This window comes from Nomascus leucogenys, chromosome 1a (genome assembly GCF_006542625.1).
Source record: "Nomascus leucogenys isolate Asia chromosome 1a, Asia_NLE_v1, whole genome shotgun sequence".
Taxonomy (NCBI): Eukaryota; Metazoa; Chordata; class Mammalia; order Primates; family Hylobatidae; genus Nomascus; species Nomascus leucogenys.
In genome coordinates, this window is record NC_044381.1 from 56,386,666 (window position 1) to 56,407,808 (window position 21,143).

Consider the following 21,143-nt stretch of genomic DNA (forward strand, 5'->3'; position numbering starts at 1 on the left):
GCCAGGCGTGGTGGCTCACGCCTGTAATCCCAGCACTTTGGGAGGCCGAGGTGGGCAGATCACGAGGTCAGGAGATCGAGACCATCCTGGCTAACCTGTCTCTACTAAAAGTACACAAAATTAGCTAGGCGTGGTGGCGGGCACCTGTAGTCCCAGCTACTCGGGAGGCTGAGGCAGGAGAATGGCATGAACCCGGGAGGCGGAGCTTGCAGTGAGCTGAGACCGCGCACTGCACTCCAGCCTGGGTGACAAAGCGAGACTCTGTCTCAAAAAAAAAAAAAAAAAAAAAATTATATGAACAAATTTTCATGTGTTCACTGCCCATTTACATAGCATCCTCTCTCAAGTATCTAAATCTTTTTGGTCATTATTTTGCTTTTAAGAAGTTGCTATTAATTTATAAAAGTTCTAACGTATTCTGGATAAAAGATACATACATCAAGTCTGAGGCTTGGGTTTTTCCTATCTTGTTACTGTATCTCTAATGAGCAGAAATCTGAAATTTTGAAAAAATATACTCATATATTTAAACATTTTCTCTGTTTTTCTTTTGTTGGATTCTATTATTTTTATTACTGTCTTCTTTTCATTTACTTTGGGTTTAATTTCCTATTCTTTTTCTAGTTTCTGCTGGTAGAAGATTTAATCTTTGATTTTAAAGCTTATTCGTTTCTAATATGTTACTCTACAGTTACCAATTTCTTTCACCACTGTTTTAGTTGCATTCCACAAATTCTGATATATTTTATTTTCATGATCATTCAGTTCAAACAACTTCTTAATTTTCCTTTTCATTTCTTTTTGATCTATGGGTTATTTAGAAATTGTTCAAGCTTTTTCACATCCTATTGTTACTACCTTCTAATTTAATCCAATGTGGTCAGAAAATTTAATGGTCCACAAAATGGTGCATCTTTGTAAACATTCCAGAACTGTTTAAAAACAAAAATGTATTCTGCAACTGATGGTAACATTATATTACATTAATTATGTCAAGTTTGTTGATTGTATTCAAATCTTCTATATTCTTTCTGATTTTTTTGTCCATATCTTATCATTTACCAAGAGTGGTGTGTTCAAATCCCCAACTATGACTCTGTATATGTGTATTTTCTTCTTTAGTTCTGTCAATTTTGCTGCATATATTTCAAAGTTCTGTTATTAGGTATATACACATTTAGGATTGTTGCATCTTCTTTGTGAACTGACACTTTTATCATTATTTAAAAAAAAAAAACAAACCTTGTAATGAGACATTCAGGAGAAAGATGAACCCTAACTGGATATTTTCATGGTCTTAAGGAAGCATTGCTAATTTTTAGGGTGATGATGTTACTATATTTAAAAAGTAATGTCCTTATTGCTTATGGAAAAATAGCAATTAATGGTATAGTATCTGGGATTTGCTTTAAAATAATCTTATGGGCTGGAGGAAGAAGGGGGAAGAGCAGAGTGCAGGCAGTAACAAAGCAGCCACATGATATTAATTAGTGAAAGTGGGCCAGGCATGGTGGCTCATGCCTGTAATCCCAGCACTTTGGGAGACCGAGGCGGGGGGATCATGAGGTCAGGAGATCGAGACCATCCGGGGTAACACAGTGAAACCCTGTCTCTACTAAAAATACAAAAAAGTAGCTGGGCGTGGTGGCGGGCGCCTGTAATCCCAGCACTTTGGGAGACTGAGGTGGGCGGATCACAAGGTCAGGAGATCGAGACCATCCTCGGTAACACAGTGAAACCCCGTCTCTACTAAAAATACAAAAAGGTAGCTGTGCGTGGTGGGGGGCGCCTGTAGTCCCAGCTACTCGGGAGGCTGAGGCAGGAGAATGGCGTGAACCTGGGAGGCAGAGCTTGCAGTAGCCGAGATTGCGCCACAACACTCCAGCCTGGGCGACAGAGAGAGACTCTGTCTCAAAAAAAAAAAAAAAATTAGTGAAAGTGGGTGATGAGTACATGTGGGTTCATTACCTCATTCCTTCTACTTTGGTATATGTGTAAAAATTTCCAGAAGAAAACGATTAAAATAACATATTCAAACATCTATTTCTTGTTACATCAATTGCAGACATTGTGTCTCACTCTTTAAGCCCTTACTATTTGTTTCCTCTGATCCATCTTCCTCTTTACAGCTTTGGTTAGTAATGTCTTTACTTCTAAGTTATCACAGTTCATAATATTTACTTTTTTATTTACATAAGAAGTATTCCATGTGTTGTTTAACTATGACCATGTAGTATTTTTATTTTTTTTCTTCCATTGTTGTATTTTTTTAAATTTTATTATTATACTTTAGGTTTTAGGGTACATGTGCACAATGTGCAGGTTTGTTACATATGTATCCGTGTGCCATGTTGGTTTGCTGCACCCATTAACTCCTCATTTAGCATTAGGTATATCTCCTAATGCTGTCCCGCCCCCCTCCCCCCACCCCACAACAGTCCCCGGAGTGTGATGTTCCCCTTCCTGTGTCCATGAGTTCTCATTGTTCAATTCCCACCTATGAGTGAGAACATGCGGTGTTTGGTTTTTTGTCCTTGTGATAGTTTACGAGAATGATGTTTTCCAGTTTCATCCATGTCCCTACAAAGGACACGAACTCATCATTTTTTATGGCTGCATAGTATTCCATGGTGTATATGTGCCACATTTTCTTAATCCAGTCTATCGTTGGACATTTGGGTTGGTTCCAAGTCTTTGCTATTGTGAATAGTGCCGCAATAAACATATGTGTGCATGTGTCTTTATGGCAGCATGATTTATAGTCCTTGGACTATAAATCATGCTGCTATATCTAGAACTAGAAATACCATTTGACCATGTAGTATTTTTCAATGATGAGACTTACAGTAATACTGCCTCTGCTGCTACACTGTCACAATGAGTGCATCTCTGAAAAATAAGAGGTTCTCTTCTCACATTCTAACGATGGCCCAAAATTATGCAAAATTTAGTCCACTTCACTTCTGCAACATGGTATAGAAATTTCTTAACAACAGAAAACACTTTCCTGTCTGTATCAGTTACATAATATAGCTAACTCTGTATCCTACATACTATGTGGAATTCATGCTATTTTTCTTCTATAGGACATTCTTCCACGTGGCTTTTTTCTTTCCTTAAAGCATTCTCGTTTACTTTTTAATGAAAGCCAATTAATTTCTAGCCTATTCACATAGATAATTTGGAGATTCCTTTTCAATGTACTCCTGGGTAGGCCTAGGTTTTTTTAACCCCATATTTTCCTGTTTCCTAGATTTCCTGACTTTCTGAAATACATTTTCAAACTAATTTCTTTTATGAATGGGTATGAAGAAGTCTAAGAAAACTGAGTCACAGGAAATCTGAGAATTATTTTCTTTTCACATTTTGGGTGATGGCTTGGCTGTGTATAGAATCTGAGCTTCAAAAACCACTTTCCTTAGAATTCTGAATAGATTCTTCCATTGTCTTCTACCATCCAGGAATTCTATTCCATCATGTTTTACTGATGATAAATAAAAAACAACAAAAATCGATCATGCAATCATTTTTTTCTAAGTCCCTGACAGGCAGCCTTTTTTTTTTCTGAAACTTCAGAAAATCTTAGCTTTACCATTCTGACATCTCATGAAAATGTGTTTGCATGTAGAATCTTAGTTTACCCAATCTGCTGGAAACTCAATAGATTCATTATAGCTAAGAGCTTCCTTCAATATTTACTTAGGTCTGGACAGTTTACAGCAGCTCACCCTTACCTGCACTTTCAATTACCTGTGGTCAGGTCAACTGAGGTCTGAAAATATTATGATACTTTGAGAGACAGACCACATTCACGTAACTTTTATGACAGTATATTGTTATAATTGTTCTATTTTATTAGTTGTTCAACTCTTACTGTGCCTAATTTATAAATTCAACTTTATGATACCTATGTATGTATAGGAAAAAAATATAGTTTGGGTACTATCCAAACATAGGTTTGGTAATACCCAAAGTTTCAGGCGTCGACTGGGGTCTTGGAACATATTCCCTGCAGGTAAAAGGAGAGTACTATACTTCTTTAAGGAATTGCCTTCCATTTCCTCAATTATTTCTTCTGTAACACTCATTCTGGAATTGGACCTTCTGAACTAAAACATCACTCTTAAGTTTTATCACATTTTCCATCCCTGTGCTTTTTTCTTCTCTGTCATGGGAGATTGCCTCAACCAAATATTCCAACTCAATACTTCTAATTACATGTTCAGTGTTTTTGTTTCAAATTTTCAGCAATAATATTTGGATTTCCAGCAACTCTCCTATCCTTGGGTGAGGTGGTGGTGCTGGTGGGATCCATTTCTTGTATTATCTTCTCAAAATCCTCTTAGAATGTCAGAGTTTGTTTTTTGTTTGTCTGCTTCCTTTTCTGTCACTTCAATTATCTGTTTCCTTCAGAAAACACGATTTTATTTATCTTAGTTTCATTCATGCTTGGGGCTTTTATAATTTTCTTCATATCTGACCATTCATATTTAACAATAAAGGACTGGTTTGATTATTCCAGCTAGTAAGGGTGGTGTTTCCTACAATGCTGCAAATGTAAAGCTGGTTTTCTGTTAGGATTCTCCCTGAGTAAAAATGCTGTGTAACACCTCAGGGCTTTGGCAAAGGTGAGTCTTGTGAACTAGTAGGTTTCATTTTGAGGTAGGTAGGTCTGAGGATCCCCTATAAGGCCAGAATAAGAACTTTATGCTTACGCAGCAACATCATCCCAGCACTAACTGACCCTCTGTATGCGCTGGTGCTGAACTCCGAAACCAGCCACATTCCACAGAGCACACTGGATCCAACATTAGATGAAGCCTCTTTCTAAGTTCTGCTTCCTTCTACTCCGTTCCATCCATCTCCCAAATATTTGTTAAACTCCACCATCTACTAATAATCATCCTCTCTTTGCACCTCTAATACCTTGATATTCCTAATATCAATATAAAAGATTCGTTTGGGATATATGCCACACTAGGGATAGGGAGAAGATGGGGGAAGGGGAGAAAAATGGAAAATGAGGAGCTACAAGGAAGTCAGGAAAACATGAATATATATTGAGGAATTTTGTTAACAACAGGACTAGGAACTTTCATTCAAAGAAAAAAAAATCAACACAATGACTAATAACACAGACAATTTAGAGATGTCTGAATGGAATTACTGATTAGAAAGAGATTTACAAATCTTATTTTGCCCAAGCTAAAGAAAAAGAAGGAAAGAAAGAAGGAAAGGAGGGAGAAAGAGGGGAGGAAGGAGGGAAAAGATAGAAGGAAGGGGAGGGAAGAAGACAGAAGAAAAAAGAGAGAAAGAGAGGAAAGCAGAAAGAAATTTGAAGTTAAAAACATACCTCCTGAATGGTGTGAAGCATTAGTAGTAACTCCACTAGCAGCACTGTATTGGTCTTTTGTTACAGCAGGTGATGCACTACCATCTTTTTCATACCATATATTGCCATGCAATGTTTTAAAAATAGTTGTTATATCTTCTTGACTAAGAATGAACTGTTAAAAAAATAAGATTTGCTCTTTTTAGCACTGCTACTTCATTGCAGAATTTAACTGCAGTTAAAATTCTCAAGAGGAGAAAAATGAAAGACTGTTTCAATCCTCCACCACACCAATTAGACATTTTTACAAACTGAATATTCAGTTTTCTAAATGACCATGCGCTCTTTAGTAGCTTGTGAAATATAGAACTAAATTAGGTGCTAATACCAATGAAGTTATGAATAAATAACTATTTGTTATTAATGTACCAAATAATATAGTAATTTTAAACCTTTAAAATGAACTTTAAGTAGTTATCTATCTACTTTGGATTTTTTTGGTTAGTAAGCACCTCATTTTACAAATGTAGAATAATAAAAAATGATACATTTGGTTAATCAAAAATTTTAGAGTTCACAATGTGTTTTATATGAACTATTTTATGTGAACCTCGAAGAAGTCCTAGGTATATGGAATATAATCCTGAAATGTATTTAGTTAGTTAGGTAGTTAGCAAATGGGTCTCATTCTGTCACCCAGGCTGGCATGCAGTGGTGCAATCCTAGCTCACTGCAGCCTCAAACTCCTGGGCTCAATCTCTGACCTCAGCCTCCCAAGAAACTGGGATTACAACCATGCACCAACATGCCCAGCTAATGCAATCCTGATATTTATATTTATATTTGTAAGACGCTGAGCTAAATGGTTAATATGCTTAGGTCCACACATAAACTAGGAACTAACTCAAAGAGCTAATAATTTCAGGCCAGGTGCAATGGGTCACGCCTGTAAGCCCAGCACTCTGGGAGGCCGAGGTGGGCAGATCAGTTGAGGCCAGGAGTTAAGAGAACAGCCCAGCCAACACGGTGAAACCCTGACTCTACCGAAAATACAAAAATTAGCCGGGCATAGTGCACACCTGTAATCCCAGCTACTCAGGTGGCTGAAGCAGAATTGTTTGAACCTGGGAGGCAGAGATTGCAGAGAGCCGAGATCGCACCACTGCGCTCCAGCCTGGGCAACAGAGACTCTGCCTCAAAAAAAAAATAAACAGCCAATTTCAAATCCTAGCTGTTACAAATTTAGTCCCAAATCAACAGCATAAGACCTGCCTTAATAGCTGTGATGGTTAATTTTGTATGTCGCTTTGGCTCAGTCATAGTACCTACATATGTGGTCAAACATTAAATGTTTCTGTGAAAATATTTTTTAGATGAAATTAATATTTAAATCTCTAGACTCTAGGTAAATCAGATTACACTCCATAATGAAGGTGGACCTCATCCAATCGTTTTGTATTGAAGTTGGAGGCCTTCAATAAAAAAAGACTGACCTCCTCCAAGCAAGAATTCTGCCAGCAGACTGCCTTCAGACTCGAGCTCCAACACTACCTCTTCCCTGGGTATCCTTCCTGCTGGCCTACCCTGTAGATTTTGAACTTGGTGGCATCCGCAATCATGTACACCAATTCCTTAAACTAAGTCTCTCCCTTTTCCCTCTCTTTACACACACACACACAGACACACACACACACACACACACACACACTCTCTCTCTCTCTCTCTGGAGAACTCTAACACAACAGAAATAATGTAAAAAAGATATTTGAGTTTGGCTCACTTCTAAGTTTGTCAAAACAACAAAAAGGATTTTTAGCTGTTACGACCCCAAGGAGATAATTTGAATCCCACAATATTTAACAAGTTTTACTTGTACCAAGCTTTCTTTGACTGCATTTCAAAGACCATACATTAATTTAGTGTTTTAAAATTAAGTCCATGTGTACCTTATACATACTACTAATGTTTTGGGGTTTTTTTAAGCTTTCATTCCTTCATTCTTTTATTCATGACACTTATTTTGTAACTATGTAACAGACACTGCAAAAAGAGTTCATATAATAAGGTGAAATTAAATATTACAACTTCTAAACCATGTCTTCCAGTTAGTATCCGTCTGTCGCATGCACCTCAAATACTGATTATTAATTGGCACTTTTCCTTCACTTTTGCCCGGAGCTCAGTGGAGGAAGTTCAAAGAACTGTAAGGATCCCGGGGCTGCTGATCTGCAGTATCTACATGTCAGGACAGGCTGTGTATGCAACCACTGAAAATCTGACAAGTCAGAAATCACAAGCTGCTCCACTTGGTCTGGATGCATTAGACAAAATGATTTCACAACCAATTCTAGCCGCTCCCTGACACAGAAGATGAGGCCCAGGAGGGAACAAATATCTGGGCTCTGGGGTGAGCTGTAACAGCAGCTAAACAACTACTCAGGTGAATCAGAGTAAGGGAAGCCCCAACTTTATCCTAGAGGGTTGGCCTCAAAAGGCAGCTGGGCACTTGCAGATTGTCGGCAGCATCACCAGGACATTCTGTATGGATTCTACTTGGGGAAGAGCACGAGAAAGCAGTATCTTTGCTGCCCCACGCAAATATGCCTAATAACTGGGCCCAGTGGGATGGCAACTGCCCCAGCATGCTGGGTGGAACACACTATTTATGTTTTATAAGTTTCTATATGTTTTATAAGTTTCTGTTATCTTACCAATACAAATAGACTTCAAATATTTATCTTAAGATAACTTCCATCTCCTACCCTATAAGTTAAAGCAGCCATTATGATCTTACACACTAAGATTTTTCATAATGCCATCATGTTTTATGCTCTGAATATACATTTGACTTAAAAGTCTGAAATCTCGGCCAGGCGTGACGGCTCACGCCTGTAATCCCAGCACTTTGGGAGGCTGAGGGGGGTGGATCACGAGGTCAGGAGATCGAGACCATCCTGGCTAACACGGTGAAAGCCCGTCTCCACTACAAATACAAAAAATTACCTGGGCGTGGTGGCGGGTGCCTGTAGTCCCAGATACTCGGGAGGCTGAGGTAGGAGAATGGCATGAACCCCAGAGGTGGAGCTTGCAGTGAGCTGAGATTGCACCACTGCACTCCAGTCTGGGCGACAGAGCGAGACTCCCTCTCAAAAAAAAAAAAAAAAAAAAAGTCTGAAATCTCTAAAATGATGGTTTTCTCTTAATAAATAAAATTTTTACAGAAAGAAATAGAAAGGGAAACTGGGAGGTGGGGAGAAGGATTTGGTAAGTAGGTTTCTTAAAGAAACCTCCCAGAGTGTATGTTGCTATCACTTCGGCAAAGCCTATGACACACTTTTGACTTTCATCCAGTCAAGGGAAAAAAATATGAACTTGTGGGCAGTTCCATGAGAGATCTTTGAAGCAATGTCAACCAATAAGAAAGTAAAACTAAGGTGGTGACACATTTGCCATTTTCATTTTCAACTTATGAATTCTTCTAATACTTTCTCTTCCTTTGTATAGATTATTTCATATATTTCCATGGCTTTAAAGGCCATCTATATGCTGGTGACTCCAAAATTAGTATTTCTAACCTAGGTCTTTCCAATAAATTCTATATTAATATACCTAATTGACTACAGCACCATGCCTATTATTTGCGTCCTTCATTAAATTTACCACAATTTATAACTATTTTAATTATGTGTCTGATTACTTTTTTACTAACTACTAGTATACCTTCCAGATCACCATCACCACCAACCCCCGCATTAGACTGGAAAGTTCCATGAAGTCAGAGACAATGTCATTGCTTCCTTGCCACTTTATCTCCAGTAATATTTGTTAAAAGAATAAATCGAGGCCATTTTTAAATGAATTCTAGTTTAATATAATCACTATTTCAATTCTGACCAAGGTGATTATGTATATACAAATTCCACTCGAATGATGCCTTATGTCCCCAAGTAATATTTTCCAACAAGCAAAACAAAAATTGGTAAGTATCCAAAAAAAGTTACCTCCATAGGTTTCAGTTGAGCATTTACATTAAAACAAGGAACTTCCTGGTACCACTCCCAGCATAAATTTCGTTCAATCACCACCTCAAGATTTAATGGCAGTAGTAGATCCAGTACTTCCTGGTATGCATCATTAATAAATTGAGATCTATAAGTAGAGATAATGTTCTTTTAAATTGTTTCATATACATTCAGGTAGTTAAAAAAAGATTAACTTAAATTTATCCTTTTATATGCAAATAGCAGAAATCAATAATTTGTTGGGTATAAAGGGAAAAAAATCTATCAGGCTTCTTTTTTTATCTGTCAAAATGAGTTGAGTGATGTTCTATCCCACTAAAAACCTGGGTGACTTACACTGAGCTGAGTGTTCCACATTATACAGAAATAGAGCTGGGCACAGTAGCTTATACCTGTAATCCCAGCACTTTGAGAGGCTGAGGCGGGCAGATCACTTAAGGTCAGGAGTTTGAGATCAGCCTGGCCAACATGGTGAAACCCCATCTCTACTAAAAATACAAAAATTAGCTGGCCGTGGTGGCATGCACCTGTAGTCCCAGCTTCTTAGGAAGCTGAGGTAGGAGAACTGCTTGAACCTGGGAGGTGGAGGTTGCAGTGAGCCGAGATCGCACCACTGCCTGCACTCCAGCCTGGTCAACAGAGCGAGACCCTGTCTCCAAAAAAAAAAAAAAAAAAAAAAAAGAAAAAAAAGGAAAAAGGAGAAATATGTATTTTTAAATACAATTTTGTAATATGGTAAAAAGTGCAAAAGTATATAAGTTGTTAAGTTGTATAGTAAACCATTAAAATAAGAATTATCTCCATGTAGGCCAGGAGTGGTGGCTCATGCTTGTAATCCCGGCACTTTGGGAGGCCAAAGCAGGTGGATCACCTGAGGTCAGGAGTTCGAGACCAGCCTGGCCAACATGGTGAAATCCCATCTCTACTAAAAATACAAAAAGTAACCAGGCGTGGTGGTGGGCCCCTGTAATCCCAGCTACTTGGGAGGCTGAGGCAGGAGAATCACTTGAACCCAGGAGGCGGAGGTTGCATTGAACTGAGATCATGCCATTGCTCTCCAGCCTGGGCAACAAGAGTAAAACTCTGTCTCAAAAAAAAAAAAAAAAATTATCTCTATGTAATTTGTAAACAAACATTATATAAGACACCATTATAAAAACATTTTAACTCACTGATTTAGATAAGTAACAGAATATCACATATTCCCTTATTTTATAAAAAATAAGTAGCACCATATGAAATTTTTATTTCTATGAGTTAAAATAGCTGAATACATACAATTTAAATTGAACTATATTTGCCTTTCCAAGCACTTATAAAGGTAAGACTGATGCTCAGGAATGAACAAAAATGTAGTAGGTCAATTGAACCCCTTCAAGTAACAATGTGACCATAGAAGCCTCCCATTGTACCTCAAAGTGACAATCTCAAAGTATTACTCCTCAATAATGTACTTATATTTTAATTAGCAGCAAATCCTTAAATTAAGGTATAACACCATGACTGTAGAATTTTGGCAATCATTTAATCAATATGAGAGAAATATGAGAGTTCATCAGGGATCTCCCAAAATGCCTGGTACCAAGCCATTTAATGAATGAATGATAGAGTGACACCAAACTTACATATGTCTGCATGCTTGCAATCTCCGCTTAATGGTAATAGGTTAAGGAATCTAAAAGCCCTATAGGGAATGCTGCACACATAGGTTTTCTTTTCTTTTTTTCAGTTATCCTCTGTAGGCTAGGATGCATATATAATTTTAATAGCCATATTAGAATAAATGGCTATACTAGTATTTTAATTAACCTTCTATTATTAAAATTTCATATTTTCCAATTCTTCACCATAATAAATACTTGGATTTTATATATCTATATCTATATCTTCATCTATATATCTTTGAGTAAATTTCTGTCCTTTGGACAAACTATGAGAAAGAAAACTGTTACGTCGAAAGATTACTTTCTGAAAAAACTTCTTATCAGTACTACCCAATATATGGATTAAATACACCTTTCCTACGCGCTCCCACACGTACCTTATACTTTTCCCATCACTGCATTTAATATATTGCATTTTAATAGTTTATTATGTCCTCTATATTTTCAATTAGAATGAAAGCTTCATGAGGGCAGGAACTATGTTCATCTTATTCTTTGCTTTTTGTCAGTACTTAGATGATTGGCATGTGCCATATAATGAATAAATATTTGCTAAATTGCAGTCAAGTTGGATTAATATATAAAGAACATAGTCACAAACATGAATTCCTATTTTTCTTTATGAGCTTTCTAAGAAGTTGTAACTAAACTGCATTTTCTGGGGTTTGGTTTGTTTTTTTGAGACAGTCTCATTTTGTCATCCAGGCCGGAATGCAGTGGCATTAACACAGGTCACTGCAGTCTCAATCTTCCAGGCTCAAGTGATTCTCCTGCCTCAGTCCCATAAGTATCTGGGATGACAGGCATATGCCACCATACTCAGCTAATTTTTGTATTTTTTGTGGAGATGGGGTTTCACCGTGTTGCCCAGGCTGGTCTCAAACTCCTGAGCTCAAGCAATCTGCCATCCTCAACCTCCCAAAGTGCTGGGTTTACAGGCGTGAGCCAACATGCCCAGCAACTGCATTTTCAATTATCAATTATTTTAAAATTATTTCCGGAAAAACTGGCTACACTCTATAACTGAGTAATTCTATTTCTAGGAACTCATCCTCAGGAAATGAATTATCCCAAAGAAATGAGTAGACAATTACGTAAGTACTGATGTAATAAAGATATCAATCATCAATATAGTGTGATTTATAACAGCAAAAATGTATATATATATTAGAATCAAATTTCTAACAAAAGGCAGATTTAGATTTTCTAAAAACAGGAATATTTGGAAAAATTTATGCACTCAAAATAATGACATGGAAAATTTACAGCATATTTTTAAGAAAAAAGCTATTTACAACACAAAACACAATATAATTCTTTTTATACTAGTTCTGGGATACATGTGCAGAATGTGCAGGTTTGTTACATTGGTGTACATGTGCCATGGTGGTTTGCTGCACCCATCAACCCATCATCTAGATTTTAAGCTCCACATACATTAATTATTTGTCCTAATGCTATCCTTCCCCTTGCCTCCCACCCCAACAGGCCCCGGTGTGTGATGCTCCCCCTCCTGTGTCCATATGTTCTCACTGTTCAGCTCCCACTTACGAGTGAGAACATGTGGTGGCATTTGGTTTTCTGTTCCCGTGTTAGTTTGCTGAGAATGATGGTTTCCAGCTTCATCCATGTCCCAACAAAGGACATGAACTCATTCTTTTTTATGGCTGCGTAGCATTCCATGGTGTATATGTGCCACATTTTCTTTATCCAGTCTGTCATTGATGAGCATTTGGGTTGGTTCCAAGGGTTTGCTATTGTGAACAGTGTTGCAATAAACATATGTGTGCACATGTCTTTACAGTAGAATGATTCATAATCCCTTGGGTATATACCCAATAATGGGATGGCTGGGTCAAATGGTATTTCTGGTTCTAGATCCTTGAAAAAAAACTGTGAAAAAAGACTGTTTTCCACAATGGTTGCACTAATTTACACTCACACCAACAGTGTAAAAGTGTTCCTATTCCTCCACATCCTCTCCAGCATCTGTTGTTTCCTGGCTTTTTAATGATTGCCATTCTAACTGGTGTGAGATGGTATCTCATTGTAGTAAATGGCCATACTGCCCAAAGTAATTTATAGATTCAATGCTATTCACATCAAGTTACCATTGACTTTCTTCACAGAATTAGAAAAAACTACTTCAAATTTCATATGGAACCAAAAAAGAGCCCGTATAGCCAAGACAATCCTAAGCAAAAAGGACAAAGCTGGAGGCATCACACCACCTGACTTCAAACTATACTACAAGGCTACAGTAACCAAAACAGCATGGTACTGTTACCAAAATAGATATATAGACCAACGGAAAAGAACAGAGGCCTCAGAAATAACACCACGCATCTACAACCATCTGATTTTTTGACAAACCTGAAAAAAAACAAGCAATGGGGAAAGGATTCCCTATTTAATAAATAGTGTTGGGAAAACTGGCTAGCCATTTGCAGAAAACTGAAACTGGACCCCTTCCTCACAAGCATGGCGGAAAGTAAAGGAGACACAGAGGCACATCTTACACAGCGGCAGGCAAAAAGAGGATGAGAGCCAAGCGAAAGGGGTTTCCCCTTTTAAAACCATCAGATCTCATGAGACTTATTAACTATCATGAGAACAGCATGGGGGAACCACCCTCATGATTCAATTATCTCCCACCAGGTCCCTCCCACAACATGTGGGAATTATGGGAGCTGCAATTCAAGATGAGATTTGGGTGGGGACATGGCCAAACCATATCACCTCTCCATTATCCATCAACATGATTCTCAATCATTAAAATCCTGTTCCACTACCTTCGGTCACACCTGCTTGGCAAAAAATTGTTTTGTCTCAATCCAACTGACTGTTGGATTCCAAATACAAAATACCAAGTACTGCATGAAAAAAAATGATATACTATTAATTCATGGTTAACAATATCAGCAGGACCCTCACTGCTGCCTCAAATACATTTTCCTGGTTTCTCATCTCTCTGTCTGCTCCTTAGTCTCTTTTGAGGGTTCCTCTTTCTGTCAATTATTTAAATACTGGTATTCCTCAGCATTCTTCCTCATATGTCCCACTCTACAAGCTTTCTTTGTGACTGTGCTCATTCCAATGGCTTCAGTGACTAGCACAAATTATTACTAAGAACTCCTAAACCTAGAAGTCTAAACAACATCACCCATGTGCATCACCTAGGCACATATATTCCACTGCCTTCTGGATTTCTTTCCAGATCTCTCCATGTAGAAGTCATGCAACCACTTTCAGGCTACTTTGCTCATTAGAGAAATAATTACTATCTCTATTCTACTGGGTTTTTCTGCATTGTTCTGTCTTAGTGAAGTGCATCATCATCAAATGCTGATTTCCAAGCCTGTAACCTAAAGTGAATTTTAATTTCTCTTCTCCTTTAACTCCCACACCCATTCAACCATCAGTTACTATAAATTCTGTTTAGCTCTCCACTACTTCACTCCCCTACCTTAGACTAAGTCACCTATAATTCTTATGTGAATTACTGCAATAGTTACCAAACTATCCTTCCAACCTCTAGTTTTGTCTCCTTTTGACCTTATTTCTAGAACCTTTTCAAAATGTGATCCCATTTTATGCACCAGCCCACTATATTTATTAAACAGTACCTACCGCAACAACCCAATGAGGTAGGGATTATTTATTAATCCCTTATAAAGATTGCTCACTATTATATTTCTTATTCTTAGCACAATGCCTGGGATAGATTTGGTGCTTAATAAATGCTCAAGTGACAGAAATTTCTCCTTCCATCTAGGATGGAGTAACATGAATGGGTTAACACTCCTGCTTGAAACAACCCTGCCCTCCAAAAAAAAAGACAGACAAAATTTACTTAAAAATAGTTTTCAAGACACAAGACATCAAAAATGGATAGTGATTCCAAAGAGTTGGGAAAAAAATGAGGTGAGCCCTACGATTGTCCCAGTTTACTATTGTTTTACCATAATTAACAGGCCATGGTACAGGGAGGGGGGACCCAGGGGAAGGCCAGGAAAGCCCCAGAGTAGAGAAGATAAGAGCTGAGAGTCCAAGAGAAACCAAGGTAGCTAGTTTATATGATAAAATACCAGAGAGAAGAGAGCTACACAGACTTATAGAGTAACTTAAAATTTATAGCACAATATTATAAAGTACTCCAATTTATAGAACGTCATATATTAGAAAAGAAGAAATGTTTCAAATCAATAATCTTAGCTATCACCTAAAAAAACTTATAAAAAGAGCAAAATTAAACCTAAAGTAAGCAGAAAGAAATAATAAATATTGGCCGGGCGCGGTGGCTCACGCTTGTAATCCCAGCACTTTGGGAGGCCGAGGCGGGCGGATCACGAGGTCAGGAGATAGAGACCACAGCGAAACCCCGTCTCTACTAAAAAAATACAAAAAAAAATAGCCAGGCGTGGTGGCGGGTGCCTGTAATCCCAGCTACTCAGAGAGGCTGAGGCAGGAGAATGGCGTGAACCCGGGAGGCGGAGCTTGCAGTGAGCCTAGATCACGCCACTGCACTCCAGGCTGGGCGACAGAGTGAGACTCCGTCTCAAAAAAAAAAACCAAAAAAACAAATAAATAAATAAATAAATAAATAAATATTGAATCAGAAATCAATGAATGAGAAAACAAAAAAAAAGAAAAAACAATAAAACCAAAAACTGCTTCTTAAGATCAATAAAACGGATAAATCTCTAACCAGATTGATCAGTACAAAGGCAGAAATTATAAATATCAGGAATGAGGGAGGACACATCATTACAGATATTAATAAATAAGGAGCATTATGAAAATCTTTATGCCATTAAATTTTACAACTTAGATGAAATGGATAAATTCTTTTAAAAAATTAGGGAGGATCACTCAAGAAAAAATAACTTGAATAGCCCCAAATTTATTAAAGAAATGAAAACTGTGATTTAAAAATCTCCCACAAGCAAACTCTAAGACCAGATGGCTTTGCTGGTAAATTCTACCTAATACTTAAGGAAGAAGTAATACAACTGTACATAAACTGTCAGAAACGTATGCATATCAAAACTTATAAAATGGTATAACATTAAAGATATGCAACTTATTCTGTGTCAATTATGTCTCAGTAAATCTGCTTTAAAAATATTCAGTTGATCGAAGAAAGCACAGGAGGGAAAGATAGACTCATAGGAAGCTAAAGAGAAGTAGAGAATGGGAGTTAGTTAAATAAAACATGAGATAAAAATAACGTGAAGAGACAAGCAAGAGAATTATATCAAAGAAAAATGACAGAAAGAAGGAAGAGGGCAGTTGGTAAGTATAAATAGAGAAGGATCCAAGTTGGAAAATAGGGCATAAATTCAGATGGGCGATTAGAAACAGCACAGAAACACAGAGGACACAGTATAAAAGCTCGCGAACGATTTGAACATTTGGTTATCCCCCTACTTCCTAACCCTATGCTTAACGAATACAGGTTAACGAATAAGGTTGTATGCTACTGTATGTTTGTTTAAATCACAGCATCAGAGCCACAGCAACAACTGACAGAGGAGATAAGGTGATAACGTATTTGCAAAGTGAATAAACATATTACATTAGAAATTCCTCATTTTTTCCATAGCCATGTAATTTATAATGAACCACAAAAAAGCACAAATATACTTCCTTAGATAATAAATTTTATAGTTTTCCTAATTACCTAAGGAGAAATTTTCAAACACTTCCTAGGTTTTTTAAAATGCGAAGACTATAATTGATTTTGCTAAAATATACTTAAGGAAGAGAGAATCACTAAGTTATGTATAATTAATAAAATAAAATCTCACTGTAAACAGACTACTCAAGACATCAAAGTCTTTAATGTAAAAAGTTAGAAAAATATTGCATTCCACACAAATATACTTGTGAAAAGCTTACCTGTATAGTCGCATTTCACTCAGCTTTATTGTTATCAAATCAATAACAGGTGGGGGAGAGCTCTGGCTCTCTGTTATCATATGAAAGGTATTTGTCATTGTAATTAGTCCAAAATCAGCAACAAAAACATTTTCAGAAACTGGAGACTGCGGGATGACCACAACTGGGGCTTTGATGTTAATATCCAGTGCCATTCTGGAACTCCTTCGTGCGAGTTCTTTTACACCAGTAGCAGCCATTCCAGCTGCCTGAACAGTTGCCTCAGCCAAGGCTTGTTTAGCTGCCTGAAAATTATCTATAAAAGCCTGTAAGATAACAGAATTATATTCTTAAGGTTATTAATAAATAAGACTTATTAAATATATATTGATATTTATGGTTTTACCTCCATTAAAAAAAAAAACTTTTACTTGATACAACCAAGCATTATTTATTCAAAGTCTTACTGTCTATATTAAATCTTAATTTTCTGCCACAAAAACTGGGAAACACAAAGACACAGATAAAATAAAAATCTAGTCCTCAGAACAAAGCTAAATGGGATCGCTGGAATGTCTTACAGATATCTACTTCCCTTATCTCACTTTCCCTAATGGGAACAACCCTATTTCTCTATACAACCTCAGTGGACAGAGAGCTTATTTATATTTGTAAGGTAAATAAATAAATAAATATGTTTAAGAAGTTTCAAAATAATTTTCCAATTTCCAAATTCCAAAAAAAAAACTTCAATGACATAAAATATAATTACCTAGATTTATACTCTTATATCTAATTTTCATGTTCAAAGAAAAAATTAACATTTTAATAATTTCTAAGTATAAGTACAACAGGGCTCAAGTGACATGATTTTTTAGGTTATAAAAATAAATTAGCTACTTAAGAGGCTGAGGTAGTAGGATAAAATGGGGCCAGTAGTTCTAAACCAGTTTGGGCAATATAGCGAGATCGTGTCTTTAAAAAAAAAATTAAAAATAAAAAATTAGCAGGGCCTGTTGTCCCTGCTAATTTAATCTACTTGGGAGGCTGAGGTGGGATTTGCTTGTGTCCACGAGTTCGAGGCTGCAGTGAGCTAGGAGCACACCACTGCACTCCTGCCTGGGCTGCAGAGCAAGACCCCAACTCTAATTTTTTTTAAAAGAGAAGAAATTCAACAAGGAATACTTGTTTATCTTTACATTTTTGTGTACAAAATGATTTTATGGCTTAAAAGATCATAAAACAGCAACATTATATGGAATTAACCTAGAATTCTGAAATAACAAAAGAGGGCTCCACATTCCCAAATACATTCAAATGAACATGCAAATACTTTTCTTGCTTATAAGAATTGTCACACTTGGCCTATTTATTCCACCACAGCCTTAGATTTGATTACCTAGTTCATACACTAAAACACAGAGACAGCATTTTAAAAGAATGAATAGTGATGTCACGGAGATAGGTATGACACCCACAGGAAAAAATATCAGCTGACAGCAAGGGAAAAACAAAAACCGAAACAAAATGAAAACAAGAAAAGCAGAAATAAGAACCGAAATGCCTTAGGGTGGAGTCATATAGGGATTAAATATAACTCCTTAAAGTCCCTGATATTCACAGAATGACATGCAATCGAAAATATGATTTTCTTGGGCCAGACATAATGCCTGTAATCTCAGCGCTTTGGGAGGCCAAAGCAGGAGGATCACTTGAGGCCAGGAGTTCAAGACCAGCCTGGGCAACAGAGCAAGACTCCATCTCTATAAAAACTTGAAGGAAAAAAAAATTAGTTTGGTGGTATGTGCATGGTGATATGCGCCTGTAGTCTCAGCTACTCAGGAGGTTGGGGCGGGAGGATCACTTGAATCCAGGAGTTCAAGGTTACAACGAGCTACAATCATGCCACTGCACTCCAGCCTGGGTGACAGAGCAAGACCTTGTCTCTAGAAAATTAAAATAACCTTTTCTTAATGATGACTTGAGACCAAAACAAACTTCAATTATATATTCAATATTTTAAAATTATAGTTGCAAGTCAGGTAAAACGAAGACTTAAGCCAATGACATATAAAATGAAGGTTCTAATTAATATACAACATATTTATGATATATAATGCACATATACTTAATGTTAATATATGAAATATATATTTCAATTAATTGGAATATTCCTATGTCAAGACGATGTTATACAAATAAGGAACTACACATTTATTATGTATAATAAATGGTACCCAGAAGATTTAAAAAATCAGAAAAAATTTTAAGCAAGGAATTCTTACTAGTCTTCATCCATATTTGACATATAGCAATTTCCAACTAGTATAAAATAATAATAATTTAATAAAATACTTACCAATATAGAATATAGAAATTTCGTGACAAAAACTACTTCAATGCAACCAACTATTAAATTAACCTGAACGTCAACCACATTCATATCTGTGTATGCAGAACCAGCAGTTGCATCCATGTAAGAAACCATTTTGAAGCTGAAAACTTCTTTTCCAGTGATATAAACAGCCTTAATAAGAGAAAATTTAATTATCACAATCCATTTTTGAAATGATGTGTTTTCAGTACAAAAATAAAACAGTAAAAAATAACAAAACATAGTTAGAAAATCTCGCAAGTATTCACAAGCCAAGTACAAATGAGGCAACAATTCTATCATAACTGGTTTATTGGAACCTACACTACAAACTTTTACAAATTGGTGGTGGCAATTCCCTTTGTGAATCATAAAATCAAGGTAGTAGGTCTGGCTCCAGCTTTCTTTCTTTCTTTCTTTCTTTTTTAATGGAGAAGAGGAAATATCTGAATATGCATTTTCATTTTGCAAGTATACTTTTGCAATGAGAGTAACCATGTATTTCTTGATTCACTGACAAAAATTTGAAAAACACTGTACATCTACACCTTACTGAAATCTATTCTTGATTTGAGGTATGTGAATAGATTTTTCTAGATTCTTCAAAGGAGTCTCCTCCTATTGCTATACTTCTGTTCCTTATCAGGTTGTAAAGGGCCATCTTAATTGCCAACCAGAAATTACCTACAGTGGTTAAAAACCTCGAGCTCTGCAATAACAGTTAAAAATGGTAGAGACAACAGGAGATGTAAAATGTTAAAAAAAATTTTGGAAGAGGGACAGAGCACTAAGCTCATAACTTTCTCAATTCTCCCAAATGCTAGAAGCAAGCAAGAACAGGGAGCTGAAGAGCCATCAACAAGCAAATCAGTTACAACTACAGAACAAAGAATCCTCCAGAACTAGAGGTGTAAGTGACCTCTGAAGGCTGAGGTACAAGACGGGGATGAAAAGAAGTCTACAGTCCTGCTTCTGCCTAGGGTGCACAAAGCTGGAGTGAGGGCCCCTCCAAACCTTAAAAAAAGGAAAAAAAAAAAAACGATAAACTATGATATCATAACTTTCTTAAAACCATTAGCAATCTGAGGTCACAGGACAACAAAGATCCCTAAAAATCTAAGGACAAACAGGTAGCTTCAGGGAGAGACAGAAAATAAGCACCAGCTCACTTGTGGTAGAGAGGAGAAAGAGATGTTAGATACTATACAATATAGGTAAGAATAATTCAGCTAAAATGATAAAGGATAAGTGTGGACTCATGTGAGATGCAGAATCCCTGGGAGCCACACACGTGAGGAGCTCTTGAGAAAGACGGGAGCGGGGTGCAAGTGGGAAACAAGAGAAAGTTTTCCTTGGTACAACCCTGGAAAAGGTGAGGAGCCTCCATTGCAGAAAAGGCCCAAAGCATCACCAAGATTATCATCTACTCAAAACAATAGCCATAAGAAACTAGGGGAAGGGCAGTAAACCTTGTTTCCCTCAGGGCACAGGTGAAGATACAGTATCCTAGGGACAAGAATAAAATAAAACTCTGGGGGAAGAACAAGAACTCTCCTGGGGCCAGATAATAAGAGGTCTCCCTCTGCTGGGGAAGGGAAGGATAGTCAATCCCACATAGGAAATACGAGAGATATCAATCAGATGCCATGAGGAGGAGGGGCAGGATGGCCAAGAATACTCCATTTCTGAGACTCACAGAGACAGCCCTGGCTAGGACTGAAAATGGACAAGGACACTAACAAGCCTATCCAAACCACCTTGCCTTCTCCCCAAATACGTACCATCAAGCTCACAGGCACTAAGAAACAAGCAGCAGGAGCCTCTAACATCTAGGAAAGAGCAAAGAATGTGGAAAGAGAATTTTCTGAGGT

General features: G+C 37.2%; 1 protein-coding gene across 3 annotated transcripts in view; it reads right to left on the reverse strand.

Moving 5' to 3' along the window:
* The window catches only part of VPS13A (vacuolar protein sorting 13 homolog A), a 260,053-nt gene that overhangs the window by 107,426 nt on the left and 131,484 nt on the right, over positions 1-21,143 (reverse strand). For all 3 annotated transcript variants that reach the window (XR_004029357.1, XM_003267439.4, XM_003267441.4), the window contains exons 32-35: positions 19,258-19,425; positions 16,920-17,224; positions 9,334-9,481; positions 5,354-5,507 (exon numbers count right to left, since the gene is read on the reverse strand). Coding sequence is in view for 2 of the 3 variants with exons in the window: in XM_003267439.4 (XP_003267487.2) it covers positions 5,354-5,507; positions 9,334-9,481; positions 16,920-17,224; positions 19,258-19,425 (775 nt within the window). In the remaining variant the exon portion in view is untranslated. The remainder of the gene's footprint in view (positions 1-5,353; positions 5,508-9,333; positions 9,482-16,919; positions 17,225-19,257; positions 19,426-21,143) is intronic.